This window comes from Trachemys scripta, chromosome 3, assembly GCF_013100865.1.
Source record: "Trachemys scripta elegans isolate TJP31775 chromosome 3, CAS_Tse_1.0, whole genome shotgun sequence".
Lineage (NCBI taxonomy): Eukaryota > Metazoa > Chordata > Testudines > Emydidae > Trachemys > Trachemys scripta.
Genome location: NC_048300.1, coordinates 96,615,743 through 96,633,382, shown reverse-complemented (window position 1 = coordinate 96,633,382; position 17,640 = coordinate 96,615,743). Strand labels below are relative to the sequence as shown.

Below are 17,640 nucleotides of genomic sequence, written 5' to 3'. Positions count from 1 at the left end.
GAGTCCAAAAGTACTGATCTCCTGTACTTTTTGAGATGAGCATGAATCCTTCCTACATTGCTGTAAAATAACTCTTGATAAAGTTTACATTTTACTTTTTAGAATTACAAAAGAATTTCTGTCTTCATTACATGAGTCCATTCAATCATTTGTTCTTAACTACTTATTTTAAGTTTAGCCTTGTTGATTCAGATACATTCATGTATGGATATTCGGTAAATGCTAATCACTTGTTTATTATTGATCAGCAATTTTCATAATTACTGCTTAGAATGAGAAAGGACTCCTTGGTGAAACAATGCTGGGAAGACAAAATATTGAAAAATAAGATTAATGGTCAGCTTTATATATGACAGTTATCAGAGGCCCTTCCCACCTTTTAGAAATGTCTAGATTCTAGCAAACCAAGGCCTCTAACAGTTCACAGATCTCCTCTTACTCCTCACTGTCCAGTGACAATGATTTCACCCACTAGCTATGTCCTTTGCTCCAATCACTGTCGATCAAGCACAACTCCACTATGCTTCTAGACAATTACTTATCTTTGTTATTGTTTCTGAATAGCCCTAATAGTCCCAGAGAGGAAGGATGTTCCAGTCGTTAGGGTACTAGCATGGGACTTGGGAGATTTTGCTCTACCACAGACTCCTGACTGATCTTGGGCAAGTCAGTCTCTCTGAGCCTCAGTTTCTCATTTGTAAAATAGGGATAGTAGTATTTCTCTGTTACAGGAGTATTGAGAGAAATAATACAGTAAAAGATTGAGGTACACAGATACTTTGATAATCAGGGAAATGTAAGTACCTTAGGTAGTTAATAGGTATAAAAAGAGCCTTGATATTCTTACAGTTTGCCTTTTATCTGTGCAGAATAGTTCACAGATTGAAATTAGAGCCTAATATTTTTAGTATTAAAAAAAAATCTTACATGTGTATGTTGTGTTCAGGTGACTATTTCAGAATGACCTAGAAGAAAATCCTGATAATTCCTGAAAATAAAAACCCTTTGGCCCTTCTTTTTAATATACAAATTTTCCCTGAGTTAATTCTAAATGCTTTTTTGCTCCCTTTGGGGGGGGGAAATGAGCTTGCTCAAAATGTAGTGTTCGCTGAATGAATTTACAAAACAGCAAGATCTAAAACTGTGCAACTGCTGAGTTCTCAAATCTTTAGCAGTTGACTGAACAGTTTGTAAATCTTCAGTGACAGATCTAAATGGTAGGCATTGCTGGGGCTAAACATTTTAGTAATGCTGTAGGTGGTAACACTTTTCACTTAATAATTCACATTTAGCAATGTTATCAGTTTTAACCAAATTCACAGACATCGATTTCATGCTATTTTACAGAAGAATAAATTTCCCCCTTAATTTTTGTACAGTGAAAAAAATCAAAGATTTCATTTTTAAAAGCATCCGAAGAAGTGAGGTTTTTACTCACGAAAGCTTATGCCCAAATAAATCTGTTAGTCTTTAAGGTGCCACCAGACTCTTTGTTATTTTTAAAAGCAGTCAGTATAGTCTATTAATGTTAAAGTTGATATGATATAGCAATCTGTTAATGATTTACATGCTCTAATAATTTGTTCAGTGCCCTGTATACATGTTGTTTCACAGTCCATCTGGACTTGGTTTTGTAGCTTTAGGCTCCACCGGGTATTTGATGAAGTTCTGGTTATTTGAGTAAAATGTTTTCTCACATGAGCTGAAATTGGTCTGGCTTGTGGCATTTACTGTTCTGTAATGTACATTGGGGCTGCTAGTGTTGCTTTTGTAGTAGGTCCAACATGTCTGCAGGGGACTGAGATCAAGCCCAGATGACATTATTGCTTTTAAACAAATGAAACCCATAGCTAACACAACAGCTGTGGCTAACATGGGAGTCACAAGCATGTGGAGAGAGATATTAAGGACCAACTGGAGCATTCGCCAACCTCTCAAATTTTACAGAGATGTTGAATTTAAAAGGATTTCAGAAGGGACATTCAAGAATCAGAGGTTTTCTTAGAGTATTGAAGAAAAGCATTGAAAGCTTTGCATACATTCCAGAAAAACAGATTTTAAAAGCACATAGCTACACTTCTGTCAACTTAGATAGTTGGAGACTCATTAGAATTAGACAGGTAATGAATCCCTGTCTCTGTCTTGCAAATCGAGATCACTTGTGACATAGCAGGGTACAATCCAGACAAATGAATAGCTGTCGCCCATGCCCTGTAACTTGAGGTGCCCTTTACAATGCCTTGCTGCTGTAGCCTCCAACCTGGACTGCTCACAAACAGCCTCCATTTTCCTTTAAGGGAATAATATGCACACAACTTGTTATCACAGATGGGGTTACCCAGACACTTCAATTTGAACTCACTGCATTAGATAAAACAATAAAGAAAATATATTAGCTACAAATTAATTTTAGGTGAGTACAAGAAATGAAGCATAAAAATCAGAAGTGGTTACAAGAAAAATAAAGATAACTTATTGGTGCCTAACTTAAACTGTATTAGATTCAAAGCAAAGTTTTCTCACCACATGCTTTCAGCAGTCATACTGACAAAACTGTCCAAAGGCTGCTTTCTTTGTCTCTTGACGCGCAGTGACTGCGATGGGCGGGGAGAGAGAGATGGGTGGGGGGGTGTTGGCCCCTGCTTTTTATAGTTCTGTCCCCCCTTTGAGAAGCATTTCTAGCTGGGAGCAAGGCGACAAACAGTCTTTGTGGAAGGAAACTCTATTCTGTTTCTTTGCTAAGATATAGATTTATACCTCTACCCCCTTTCCTGACAAAGAATGACCACTTAGCGGGAAATGATCCATCAGCCTTGTTTACACCCGGCTGAGTTGTCAGTTTTTTGTCTCTGAAGAACTGGTTTGGCCTCTCCCCAGACTTATCTGGAAAATGTACTTTTAGTCAAGATTTCAGCTTATGTTTTTAGCTTCACATATAACACTGCTACATGCATTTTACCATGATATTATTGATCAGCAAATTGTACAAAAATAATTACAATAGTGTGTGGGGTGTAAACACAAGTATATTCTGTCACATCACTACATAAACAAAAAATGCCCTTCAAAGACAGGAATCAGGCCCTGTCCAATCAGTTCATACACGCACCACCCACTCCCACAGACTGGGAAAGTGAAACAGGAAGAAATAGCTCCTGTTGTTTTTGGACCATTTATATAATCCAGATTACATTTCTAAGGCTTGGTCTACACCTCATAGTTAAATTGACGTAAGGCACTAAAAATACTAAAATGTCTCTCCTGCCGATGTAACTTGCCCACTACACCAACTTAATAACTCCACCTTCACGAGAGGAATAGAGTCAATGTTGATGTAGTTAGGATGACACCATGTCAGTGTGAACACTGCATTGCTTACATCGACTGTTGCTACCTTTCAGAAACCATCCCACAAAGCCCTACACTGACTGTTAAATCAGTGCAATCTCTCCTGGTGAGGACACGCATTATGCTCCGTGTGTCAGCAGTGTGGATATTCAAAAGCGATTTTAATTGCTGCAGTGGCTGTACATCAACATAACTTAGGTCGACATAATTTTGTAATGGAGACATACCCTCTCTTATCTGTCTAGGCATTTATATTGTGTGCTGTGGCATCTCAATACCAATATTTTTAACATTTAGGGGGAAAACATAAAAGGAATATCTCCTGTGGACTGATCACTAAAGTTACTTTCTGACCAGCAGCCTGTCTGCTACCTATTTTGTGTAATGCAAGCAAAATGTTTAAAAGGTATTAACACACTAATTGCATTGGACCAAAACAATGGGGCTTTTCCAGAAATAATTCCTTTTGAATGGAGAGTCTATCAAGCACTTCTTCTCAATTAAATATTCCAATCCTAATCTAATTAGAGAACATGGTGTTCCACAGGGAATTAGAACCATTTGGTGTTATGTGCTTCATAACTTGTTTTGTTTTTGTCCTGTTCTAAGCAGTATTGATCTATGCATCCGATGAAGTGGGCTGTAGCCCACGAAAGCTTATGCTCAAATAAATTTGTTAGTCTCTAAGGTGCCACAAGTACTCCTGTTCTTTTTGCAGATACAGACTAACACGGCTGCTACTGAATCTGAAACCTGTCATTATTGATGCAGTGTTCTCTCTTCTAGGCTCTCCAGTGCCAACACTGCCACAAATGGTGGTGTATGCTAGCTATGTACCTCTCCATTTGTCTGAAGAAAAGATCTTTGTTTTGGGGCAAATGGTAAGGCTTTGATCTCTCAGAAAAAACAAATAACTATTTCACAATTAAGATATTTATTTTGTCACAAGTTCATTTAAAAAAAATATTCCCCAGGAAATGACTGTTCAGTTCAATTTATATTTCAATGCTGAATACATTTCTTTTAATCTTTAAATCTACATTTCTCTGCCACAGGCCTAGCAATCCTTCAGTTTTACCGCATTTTTCACTTCCCACTCTTGAATCCCTGTGTTAGTCAGTATACTTCCAGATAATGAGGGCTAGACTAAATCTTGTTAGATTAAAAAAAAAAAAAAAAAAGGCAAGATGGGATATTAATGAAAAAGTAAGCCTAATTACTGTAAGTGCTCCTTGAAAAATTGAATTCAGTTTTTTTAGTACAATTAACTCATAATTTCTAATAAACTAGAAGTATAAAACAGAAAATAGCCAATCTGTGCTCATTTAAGATGTAATTGTTGTTGTGACTGGTGAAAGTAAGTGGGTGGCAGATGTTACATTTCTTGTTTCTGCAGAAAAAGGGGGGGGGGGAAAGGGAGTTGTAACCTGTGAATATATTTACAATTAGTTCACTCGTCCAGCCCAAAAGCTATTTGTAATGATGGAGAGGGAAGGATTTCTTGAAACATTCACTTTAGATGTAAGGAATAAAAACAAATTTTCTCTTCAACTTGTTTCCTATTACTAATAATTAGAGCACTTAAAGATTATTAGTCTTCTCAGAATAAAGAAATGTCTGGCAGTACTTTTATGAGACTGTTTGGAATTAACTGTGTTTAATATCAGTTGGACCCAGGATTGTGTTCTTTGTTTAAATTGTATTGTGTTACTAGAAGGACCACTGTAATTTAATCCTGTATAATTTATGTGTTTAGCACAGTTTCTCTATGCTACTGGTAATTTATAGTAATCAGAAAGCAGTTTGGAAGTCATGGTTTAGTGGTTTCTTTCTCTTCTGTCATATGGAGAGACAAGTCTAATTCCCTGGTTTTGGCCTCAATCCCTAATGAGGCAGAGATTACCACAAAAGAGGTGTGATAGACCAGGTGGAATAAGGCAGATCTGAGGTGTCATTTAGACATTTGTCCGAGATGGTCAGTTAGTAGACTCATGGATGAATGGTAGTCTAGGGAGCTAAATATAGAAATATACTATTTCTTCTGGAAATCTTTTAGGCAAGCCTTGTTCAGACCATGTTTGGGGACCCAGAAATCCACCATTGAAAGTAATCATATTTTGGAAGATTCGTTTAATTACTTGGTTGAGATCCTGGCCCCATTAAAGTCAATGGGAGTTTTGTCATTCAGGTCAGTGGGACCATGATTTTTGCATTTTTCTTTTTTGGCCTACTTTACTGGTGTGTGCTCTCCTAATGCTTGTATAGCTAGGTTTTGGCTGTCTGCATAAAGAATGCAAAGTTACTCAAATAAAAGGGGAAAAATCAATAGTTTGGTATTACTCTAGTATGTATCTTGGCCAACAGTTATCTGCCAAGTAAAATAGCTAAACTGGTTTGCTGCAGTGCAGAATCATTTCTAAACACCAGGTGGCTTTGCTTCTTACATATTAAGTACTATCTGTTTAAATGTGTGCTTCCCCAGCCACCACTCCTGCATTCCCCAGCCACCACTCCTGCATGTTATATGTCCAGGAGGAAACATCACATCAAACTGATGAGGTTGCTTATGGATCTTTTTTGCATTCTGGCTTGATTTCTCTTTATTTTCAGTCACACTGACAATCACAATCACAGTAATTGTTGCAGAACTAGTGGAGTTCTAAGGTTGTTAGACAATGAGCGGGAGCAATGGGGTGTGCTTTTTGTTGGAATGCAGTATAAAGTTGAGTAATTGGTGTAGTTTGTTTAGTGAACAACAGAAGATACATAGCTAAAAAAAGAAAAGATGTCCAAATATTAACAGTAAACATTAAGTAGTGAAGGAATATACTTAAATTAGAAGATAATTGTTTAAATGAGAAGAGCACCACTCAATGTCCATATCTAAAATTGTTCTTAGGTCATGGTTAAGCTGTAGTGTCTTTATATACAACCATACTTCTGTTATGTACTAAAATAGACAGTGAGATTAAGGGACTAATTTCTGATAAAAAATATTGCTGCAGAATGATTTTACATTATGGATGTTTTCACAAGCCACCTAAATAAACCAGTTGCTTAGTAAAACTCTGCCACCTTGTAGATGTCAGCATGAAGCTGTGGCCAACACTTCAGAAAAAAATTTTTTTTTTAATTTCTTAAAACAAAATGTTGTCAGCCTTCCTCCTTTTTTCATTCCACTGCTGTGACACAGTATCACTCTGTGTTTATCTCCAGAGCTGAAAAACGCAGGGTTGTGGCTGAAACAACTGTTGTACGATAAATCCATGATAAATAAAATGTATTGAAACCAAAAAAGTGCCATTAAATTTTGACTCCTGATCAGTCATCTTTGCTAGACATGTTTCGAACAAGGAGCTGACGGAATATTTCATGTTAAATCTAATATTTTTTCAAGATTCTGTAGGCTTACCGTTTAGCTCTTTTAGCATGGGAAAGGAGAACTGCTGTCACTGAGTTTATCCTTCTGGATTTTGCAGGCTGATTCCTCTGAGAAGTTGAGGCAGTATGGACTTTCCCACATACATAGCCATCCTGTGCTGGTGACTAGGACTAGGTCCTGTCCTCTGGTAGCTCCACCAAAGCCACCACCAATTCCTCGATGGAAACTTATCCGCCCGAAAAAAGAAACTGTTGTGACAGATGAAGCTCAAGGTTTGTCTACGAATCACAGTTAAAATTCTTAGTGTTTCACTTGTGAACCAATGTAGTGGAAACACTTGGCATATAATTTCAGTGGAGTTACATCGCAGCTGAATTTTGCTCCTTATTTTTGCACCCTTGTTTAAGGCTCTCCCCCTCACGCCCCCAGTCTTTCATAAATGAGTATTTGGAGAGGTAGGATACATCATAACTGGAAAAAATCCCCAAATGTGAATTAAAGATTTGGAGAGAATCAGTAATGGACTTAACCACTTTTTAACTGAGAACACAGAAACTGGAAAGCTTTGATAAATTATTTATTTATTATTATTAGAGTTATGGGGACATGATGTTGATAGCTAGCGCTAGCACAACGCTTAAACACATGCTTTACTTTAAGCATATGGATAGTCCCACTGACTTTATTGATCCTATTCACATACTTAAACTGAATATCTGATCTGCAGCTAGGCACAAGCCTCCCAATACCAGATAGCCAGACTTGCGCTAGTGAGGCTTTAACTAGTGTGCTAAAAATTGCAGTGTGGATGTTGATGGCTCTGTCATCAGCTCGGGCTCTCAGGTCCACCAGCACCCCGTGTCTGAGCTCGGGTGGCTAGCCTGAATCTCTGCTGGAGCTGCAACATCCATACTGCTATTTTTAGCATGTTATATTGAGCCCTGCTTACAGGAGTGTGTCTGCCCTGGCTGGGAGGCTCAGAGCTGCAGTGTAGGCCCACCCTTGTTGGCTCAGGCTCAGAGTAATCAGCACATAGCAGGATATAAGCTCTGTGTGCGCACAGTGCTTTATTTAAAGGCACTGTTGACCGTCCCTTCCATTCTTGCACTAACTGCAGGAATGGCAGACCAGGAAACAGGCCTACGTTTCTAAAACATGCCGTCTTTTGGGCTTAAATTTCCTCAATAGCAACTTCATAATTGTCTAAGAGGGTTCTCATAGACTTGCTCCTAAAGTCTTTTTAGAGAGTATTGCAGATCAGATATTAGCAATGAAAATTGCCTAACAGTATTTCACTAAGAATTCAGGAAGCTTCCTTAAATAATTAGTTAGTCATTTAATGGACCATTTTTATTCAGTTATTCCAATTGTGTGCATGCACTCTTGAAAATGTGGTCCTTAATATTTTTTTCTCAAAATACTCTTCATTAGAAATATTAATAATTTTCACATTTAACAATAATGCAATGGTAAGTCTAATTTACAGACATTTCATGCATGTAGATGGTATGAACTAAGACAGATTTTTTTGAGCATCTTAGGCATTATATTTATTTATTTGAAATGAACCAAATCCTTAATTCCTTACTTGGGAAAACTTGTATTGACTTCAGTTGCAGTTTGCTTGAGGATGGGGTAATAACTGAACTAGGTGGTCAAGATTTGACCCAATATGGATTGGTTGCTTGCAGGGAGCTATGGCGTTATTCAGCTGCAACTATGTTAATGGGCTAAAGGGTTGTGAGCTAAAGGGTTCTCATGGATAGTAATGACACTGCAAAACCAAGTTGTAGAAGTGTCCACTTCATATTTCAGAAGTCCTGCTGCATTAAAATCTTTTGAAAGCTGTACTTTCAAAAATCACTGTATTTTACAAAAGTACAATTAACTGGAACTTCAATGGTTTAGTACATACAGCTATCCTTGTAATGTCAGATTTCACCTTGAATTGTACCAAAAGTAGCCAGTCTTAACCCTTTTTTGAGAATTTTTATTTTGAACAATATCACTGGTTTTGGTGCTTTAAAACTCATAATAATATTTTTTATTTTTTTCAGAACCTATAATAAAGAAGCCTGAACAGTATATCGAAATTGCTAGCCCATTTCTGAATTATAGAGTCACACCTATTGCAATGCCCACAAATATGTAAGTAAATTAAACTTCCTGTACAATAAGGGAATGCACTTATTTGTTTCAATATAGTGTTAACATTTCTGTTCAACATTCATCATTTAACCAATATAAAAACAAAGTATTGTTTTTATCTATAATACGCAAACAAGTTGTTTACTTTCATTGCTCACTCAAGGGTCTTACCTTTTATTTGAGATGTAATTGCATAAGAAATTATCCCTTTTTAAATTAAGAATGTCTAGGAGCAATTGAAATCCAGAATTTTTCAATGCACATGTTTCCCATTTACCTTTCCTACATTATTTTGACCTGTGTGCCAGACAGTTCTTTTCTCTTTCCTCAACCCCAATTATACACACCATGGATCATTTGGTCCAAAAGTGGGAAATTTCTTTCTTCAAATGTTTATGGGCTTCATCAAAGGCCATTGAAATCAATAGAGTCTTTCTATTGAATTCATCAGGGCCTGGGTCAGGCCCCTTAAGTATTTTCTTACAATAGGTTTTGATTGTTTTTCTTTTCTCCTTTTCTTATTGTATTGAAAGGTGAGATTTGCAGTAAAGATGCTCAATGTTCCTCTTATGTTTAAAGAGTTATTAAATGTTAAGATAATCTTCCCCTCAATTATGAGTGATATGTGATTTTTAACTGAATATGAAAATTGGCCTCAGGAACTAATTTACTTTAAATCACCTCCAAATGATAGAAGAAATGGATACTGCTCAGTCTGCTTCTTTGTTAAATTTCTCCTCTTCCTCCACTTTGCATTCTTCCTGAAGCTTCTGGCTGAGGGGTGATTATGAATGTGTTCTTCCTGAAGTACAGTATAGGGTGAAGTTGCTGATGTTTATGTTATTCACATGTAAAAGAAAAGGTGGGAAGCTAGTTTTTCATTTTCAGCTTTATATTGGATTTGCCAGAAAAGCAATGCATCAGGGATCTTCAATCACAAGGGCTATTATACTCTTAAAAAGAACCCATAACTCGATGATTTGTTGATTAAAGGACTACTTGCCTCAGAGATTTCACTCTGCCCTCAAGACATTTTGCCTGTTGTTTGATTCATTGGGCCAAAGAATGGAACCTCTAAGAGGTCCCTTTCACATTCATGGAGCTCATGTAATGGAGCTCATGTAATCAGTTCTACACTCCAGGTCTGTGACAGCAATTTTTCTCCTGAAGAAAGGTTTCAGACTTTTCAGAATTATTTTTCTACTTCAGAATATCTTCAGATAGCTTTCAGATTTTCTCTCAGTTCTGTTGAGCCTCATAGCCTCTTGCACATATGTCATTCCGCTAGCCAGACTTCAGAGGAAACCATTGCAAAGCTGGCTTAGAACTATTCGTTGGCTTCCTTTAGATAATACGGAGCAACAGGCCATTTGTGTCTCCTGACGTTACGTTTTCACGTAATACCAGATAACACCAGAACATGCTTGCAAAGGTGCCTCTTTCAACCATCTGCAATGCTGATAACAAATACTTCAACACTGTTGGGAAGCTGAACTGTTTCAACTCATAATCAAAGACTTTTGTACACATGAGTATAAAAAAACTTTATATAAATGTCCAGGAACAAAGAGCAGCCTGTCTGGCTAACAATGCTTCTCTCCTAACAGGCCCCTTCCTTTGCACTTTCATGAAGAATTCTACCACCATATATTTTATTACATTGAAAAGCACCACATTAAAAGAACATTAAAGTTGCAAAGTCAAGCAGTCAAAAGTTAGTAAATACCAGTATTAAAGCTATCTGTGCAATTTTAATTCAGCCCCCTTACGTGTGTGCATTTTGATTCAGTCTTAAATTACATGGTCACATACTATTTTTTCCATAGCACCCCTGCCTCATTTAGGATGGACACTTGCTCTGGGGATAAATCAGGGTTGTGCAGTGAAGGAATCTGTTGTCTGTAGGACATCTGCTTCATTAGTTGCAGAAGTTGGAAGGTGTGTTATGAATGATACCTTGTCTACACTTGCAGTGGTGTGTAGGATACATGTAGCTACACACTGCTGTGAAAGGCAGACTAAATCCACACGTATCTACACATGGCAATGAAAGGCTCTGGCTGTGGGATGCTATACTGTTAAAATTAGCAATGTAGATGTGGAAGGCACTGTTTGGGTGAGTAGAGAGCTGTGTAGGATATATATATAGTAGGGTTCAGACATGTAGGGCACTCTACTTGCCTAAGCAGTACCTCACTGTCTACACTGCTATTTATACCCATGCTTACTGGGCATGCAGTGTCTGTACTGTACATGCTGTAAGTGTAGACCTACCCTGAGGCAGGGATTGCAGAAAGAAAAAGGGTGGTCTCCTGGTTAAGCCAGCTAAATGGAGTTTTGAATTCTGTCCCTATCTCTGTCACAGAATGCCTGTGTGATGCGAGCAAGTCATGGAAAACAAAATTTCCACAGGTGACCACTATATGTTTCTCATTTTCAGGGTGCTCAACTTGAGGCATTTGTGGTCTAATTTGCAGAAATGCGAAGCACTCACAACTGCAACTGCATAACTGGAAGCTTTGCTCTGAATATATCAAGTGCTATAAAATGTTAGGTATTCTGAAAAGTCAGGTGCTAGGCCTTTCAAATTGGACACCCAAAATTAGTGAATACTTTTGACAGTTTTGCTTTTAATCTCTGTCCTCAGTTTCTCATAGTGTAAAATAGGGACAATACTACCACTTCACCTCACAGCGGTGTTATGAAGATGAATTCATTAATGTTTGTAAAGAACTAAGATACTATGTTGAAAGTACCACAGAAGCCCATGAGAAAAATAATTATTATGTATTCAGTGCAGGGTTTGGATTGTGATTAGTAAATAATGCATGGGGGTAATACTGTGAATGATGAGGATAAAAAAAATGACTAGCTGCTCATTCGGTCAGCACTGTGCATCCTGTGGAAAAAATAGTATATGATCATGTAATTAAAGACTGTCATAATTCTTACAAACAAGGGGGTTGAATTAAGATTGCACAGGCAACCTTAATACTGACATTTCCTGACTTCTAAGTTGCTTAAATTTGCAACCTTAACATTATTTAATGCTTTTTTATGTATGGTTTCATCCATTGTGGGGTGTCCAGTCAGATGATTCTTTTCTCTTATGAGTATCGGTGGGGATGTGAAGGTTGTGGGTGGTGTCGTCTTTGTAATGAAAGAATTCTTTGAGTCAGAGTTAGGGAAAGAATTCTTTTAGTTTTCCACATTTTAGTATGGTGTCAGGTCCTGTGGTGGGGCAGAAGTGATTGAAAGGCTGGTATTGCACTGGTATTGTACCTACCATAAGATACACTCTTTCCTGCTGGAGACAAGGAAGTAACAAAGTCACTCAAAGTCCAGTGTGCCCTGAGAAGGCATCACAGTGGCATAGCCATTAAACACAAAAAGCAAAAAATGGAATTGACTACATCAACTCCATGACTCACAGAACATTACCTCTAGGAGAAACCATGACACCAGAACCCACCACATGGACACTATATGACGCCCCAGTATCATCAGATAAGCATAAGATTACCCCTAACTGGAGCTGAATTATCTGTACTCCCTAAGGGACTGAACTTCTGCCCCATCACAGAATCTGATAGCATACTAATGTTGAGAACTAAAAGAATCATCTGACTGGACTCCCCCCAATGGATGAAACCACACTGACGAGATCATCATGTTTATTGCTTCAGGAAAGAAATCAACTTTTCAATCCTTAACAAACATTACATCCCCCACAATCTCTCCATTGCCAAGAGGACAGCTATACAATCCAACCACCATATAGTGATCACAGCAGCAGACATAGGAGGCACCATTGTAGTCCTCAACTGTGATGACTATGTCAATGGGGCAACCAACAACACTCTGACACCACCTAATATAAAAAATTCAAAGAACACCCAACACCACAGTTCACACAGGAATTTAGGATATTGTCAAATCCTTTCCCAAACAACTCCAAGAGAAACTCTACAAGTTCGCCCTGATGAACCCACCCCAGGGACCTTCTGTCTACTACCAGGATACACAGACTAGGGAACGTGGGCAGACCCATCATATCTGACTATGACATGCTTACTGAAGGCATGTCAGGACTCGTAGAAACCATCCTCAAACCACATAAAGGGCCAGTTTTCTCTAGATCACAACTAATTTCCTCCAAAAACGCCACAACGTTAACAACCTCCCTCAGAACACCAACCTTGCCACCATGGATGTGACCTCTCTATACCCCTTCTGCTCCACGCTGGAACCTATATGGAGTAGCATCAAACAATTACAACCCATGCTTGATGGGAACCATATTCTGAAAGCTTTCCTGAACCCTGTTTTTTGACCTTCAAACAACCCCCGAACCTTACCAAGTTTGTCATCAGAAGCAAACTCCCCATAACCAAGACACATCAACTCAAAGCAGCACTAGATGCTGCCAGAACAACAGATGCAAAACCTGCAAACATATTTTCACTGCTACAATGATCAACACCCCCACAACATACCTTTCAAGATTGATTTATTTATTTTATTTATCCATGGGTCCTACATATGACTGTTGTAACATGATATACCTCAATCAGTGCATCAAATGCCCCAACAACAACTATGTGGGTGAAACCACACAATCACTACACTGCCGAATGAACTCTCACAGAAAAAATGATAAAAGATGAAAACACTGTGTCCCCCAGGGACAAACACTTTAACAGTCCCTCCATATCAAGCTCCTCAGTCTTCATCCTCAAAGGAAACCTGCCCTACACCTTCAAAAGACGAGCCTGGGAGCTTAAATTCATAACTTTGCTAGACACTAAAACTCATGGACTCAACAGAGACACTGGTTTTATGTCTCATTGCAACAGTCTATACCCACTAACCCTCCTTTGCTGTATGACTGCAGAGGTGTTTATTGCTCACTTCATCTTGAATGGTCTCTTTATGCTTAACAATCTGTACCACCTTGTATTGAGCTGTGACACTAAAATTACCTTACCCAGACCTGAAGAAGAACTCTGTCTCTTCGACCAACATAAGCTGACCCAATAAAAGATATATGGGCCTGGTCTACACTGGGGGGGGGAGGGGAAATGATCTAAATTACGCAACTTCAGCTACGTGAATAACTTAGATCTACTTACCGCAGTGTCTTCACTGCAGTAAGTCGACTGCTGACGCTCCCCCGTCGACTCCGCCTACGCTTCTTGCTCTGGTGGAGTACCGGAGTTGACCGCAGACCACTCAGCAGTTGATTTATCGCGTCTTCACTAGATGCGATAAATTGACCCCCGCTGGATCGATCGCTCCGGAGGTAAGTGTAGACCTGCTCTGCCTTACCTACTTTGTCTCCCTCATATCCTGGGACCAATACAACAACACTACAAACAACCGTTTAAAAAAAGCAGTTATTGCCTTATAATGTAATTCTTTAATATTATTGAGATGATGAAATTTCTTACCTTTTATTTGTAAAAAAAAGAATTATAAAGATGATACATAATGAAAATTGCTTGACTTATTTTTTATTCTGTACCTTAAGCAATTTGCCTTAAAATGGAGAAATATCTATAAATGAAATGTGGTGAAATAGTAAATGGAGTAATAATTATAAATAAAATGCTGTAATATTTGCAGATTAGCAGAATTTTGTAGTATGTTTTCATATTTTAATAAATTACTTTCTGATTTGTTTAGCCTGTTTTGTCAAGGGTGAAATAATTTCTATTAGGTTTCTGTGACAACGATCTAATTCAGTCTCCTGTGATTTAATTAACAGGTAGTTACCAAAATATATAGTGAAAATCAACATTTTATTAAAGTAATACTGTTTTAAAATGATGTAAGGAACTTAGATTTGTAATTGGGATTGCAGCTATTTTTAATCTGTAACCTTAATCCTAATCAAAGATATAAATATTAAGACATTATTTAAGAAAAGATATTTCTACAAGTATTATTGCTAAAGAATTAAATATTTCATTATCTCTTTTAAGGAAGTACTGGATGAAGCATGTTTACATTTGTTCTATTGTGTTACCATAATACTATAATTACACATTTAAATCAAATTGCTATTTGTGTGACATTGCTTTGATGTAGCCACCATAGCCCATATAACCAAGCAGTCTGTTCTAACAAGCTCCTGCTCCCACTGAAGTCAAAGGCAAAAGGGAGAAAGATTGGGTTCTACATAGAGTTTCATGTTTTGTCTGTTTTGTATCCATGGAGACCAATTTTGAAGAAAAAAGCAAAACTGCTTCCTATAGCCAAAAAGCCCACTCCCCCCGGCCTCCACTGGTATCAGTCTTCTGGATGTGTTCTCCCTAGTGGCTACAGAAGGTCAACCATTAGTAATGATGTTTTATAACTTTGCTGTAGAGGTTCATGGCTTCCTCTAAAAATTAGATGGAAAAGCGATATTGTGTGTGTATGCATGTGGTGGTAAGCCCGTAATGACACTGCTTAGGAATACTGCTATCCTATTGGGTTGAAAAAGTAAACAAAGGACATAAAAATGTAGGTTGTTTTGTAAATCAAATCCTTATTTTTCAAATAAGATAGTTATGAAGACACCTTAAAAACAAGTATGTGTATTAATGTGTTTGAGTTTTTCTTTATTATATAGCCATTTTCCATCATCTACTATCAAAAGAGGATGTAGTCCTGCATCCACCCTCCCTTCTGTCATTGAAAGTGATGAAAATGTAAATGACACTTATTTGGATGTGATTCAAAATATGAGATTCTTGAGTGCAGAAGATAATTCCCAGGTAATAATGTTACATTTTTTAAAAAAAACCTAACCCAGTTTTGTGCTGCAAATGACAGTGGAAAATGGAACATAAAAATTTTAATATATGTAGATTTTAAACAAAAACTTTGTTATTGCATTGTTTCTTTTTGCATTAAAATTAACCAGTCTTTTACCTTTTTTATAGTTAGTCTTCCTACCTAGTTGGCATCAATATATCAGCATTTCCATTTTAACTTTCTATTTTTTGCAACATGTAGCTCATGCATTACATCTACTAATCCTATTTTCAAAAAAAAACCAGGAGTACCTGTGGCACCTTAGCGACTAACAAATTGATTGGAGCATAAGCTTTCGTGGGCTACAGCCCACTTCCTTGGATGCATAGAATGGAACACACAGAAAGAAGGTATTTATACATACAGAGAACATGAAAAGGTGGAAGTAGCCACACCAGCTGTAAGAGGCCAATCAATTGGTGTGGCTACTTCCACCTTTTCATGTTCTCTGTATGTATAAATACCTTCTTTCTGTGTGTTCCATTCTATGCATCCAAGGAAGTGGGCTGTAGCCCACGAAAGCTTATGCTCCAATCAATTTGTTAGTCGCTAAGGTCCACAAGTACTCCTGTTCTTTTTGAGGATGGCTGCTACTCTGAAACTAATCCTATTTTGGCTGTTTATAAAGAAAAGAAAAGAAAAACAGCTCTTTAAAAGAGAAAACATGGATACAGTATCTCTCTCTTTCTCTTTTTGTTTTTTCTCTCCTCAGGAATGTTACCCTGTGGCTATGTCTACATTTATGGTGGTGTGTAGAGTACAGACACCGCATGCCACCCTTGCACAGGTATAAATAGCAGTGTAGATGGTGATGTACTGATTAGACAAGTAGAATAAAGACACTCCAGAACCTTAGGGTATGTACCCTACACAGCTCTCTACATGCCCAAGAAGTGCCTTCTCCATTTACACTGCTATTTTTAGCAATATAGTGTCGCACTGCCAGACCCTTTTCCACTGTAGTGAAAGACTATGGCAGCAGAGAAAGTCTCTATCAGCAGGGAGATGCCAGAGCCTTTCTCTGCTGCCTCCCCACTGCCAGAGCCTTTTCCTTACACTTGTAGCTACACACTGCCCTGGGACACACCATCCTTTTTACAGCAGCGCATAGGCGCCAACTTCCCCTCTGTGAGTGCCCGACACTCTCCCTCCCCCTGGCCCTGCCCCCTTCCCGCCCCCACTCCACCCCCTTCCCCCACCCCCACCCCTGCCCTGCCTCTTCTCTGCCTCCTCCCCTGAGTGCACCACGTTCCCGCTCCTCCCTCTCCCTCCCAGAAAGTCCTAAGCACCACCAAACAACTGTTAGGTGGCAGGAATGGGAGGAGCAGGGATGCGGCGTGCTCGCGGGGGGAAGAGTAGGCGAGGAGCTGCCGGTGGGTGCAGGGCACCCGCTAATTTTTCCCCCAGGCCTGTGTCTGACTTTGAAGCCTAAAAAGCTTGAATCAGTGAAAAGGGATGGAAGCAGCTACAAGTGCACTTAAGACATTTGTTTGTTTAGAATATCACTAGGATCAATATCACTGGGATTTTCAGTTTGTTAGTCTCCGACCTTTAAGTTCTCAGCCATTTTTGGCTTTTGTACAAACATGATTTTACTATTTGCCCCGATATGGCAGCATAGGCTTGACACTGCTTGTATGTATATAATATGCTTACTATATTTCAATTACAGTACAGAGGTTACCTAGATACACAGCTACTTGGGAATATATAACCCTCAAACCTAGACATGTAGGCCAATATTTTAAAGAAGGATGCTTTAAGTTAGTTTCTGAGTCCATATTTAGGCACCTAAATAAGTCTTGTTTTTCAAAAATTTTGAGCACTTTGCTGCTCCAGTGTGCTTCAGATCCTAACTTTAGACACCCATTTTTAAAAAATGCTACTCCATAATATCTAAAATGAGTCATGGTGAACAGAGAGCAGGAGACTTTCAAGCAAACAAGTGGCAGATGGAACTT

The 17,640-nt window shown here is 38.4% G+C and overlaps 1 protein-coding gene across 1 annotated transcript in view; it reads left to right on the top strand.

Moving 5' to 3' along the window:
* Nucleotides 1-17,640, top strand: part of ADGB (androglobin) — a 208,931-nt gene that overhangs the window by 72,054 nt on the left and 119,237 nt on the right. Inside the window, exons 10-13 of the mRNA XM_034765467.1 lie at nucleotides 4,135-4,229; nucleotides 6,828-7,002; nucleotides 8,788-8,878; nucleotides 15,495-15,639. Coding sequence (XP_034621358.1) covers nucleotides 4,135-4,229; nucleotides 6,828-7,002; nucleotides 8,788-8,878; nucleotides 15,495-15,639 — 506 coding nt within the window. The remainder of the gene's footprint in view (nucleotides 1-4,134; nucleotides 4,230-6,827; nucleotides 7,003-8,787; nucleotides 8,879-15,494; nucleotides 15,640-17,640) is intronic.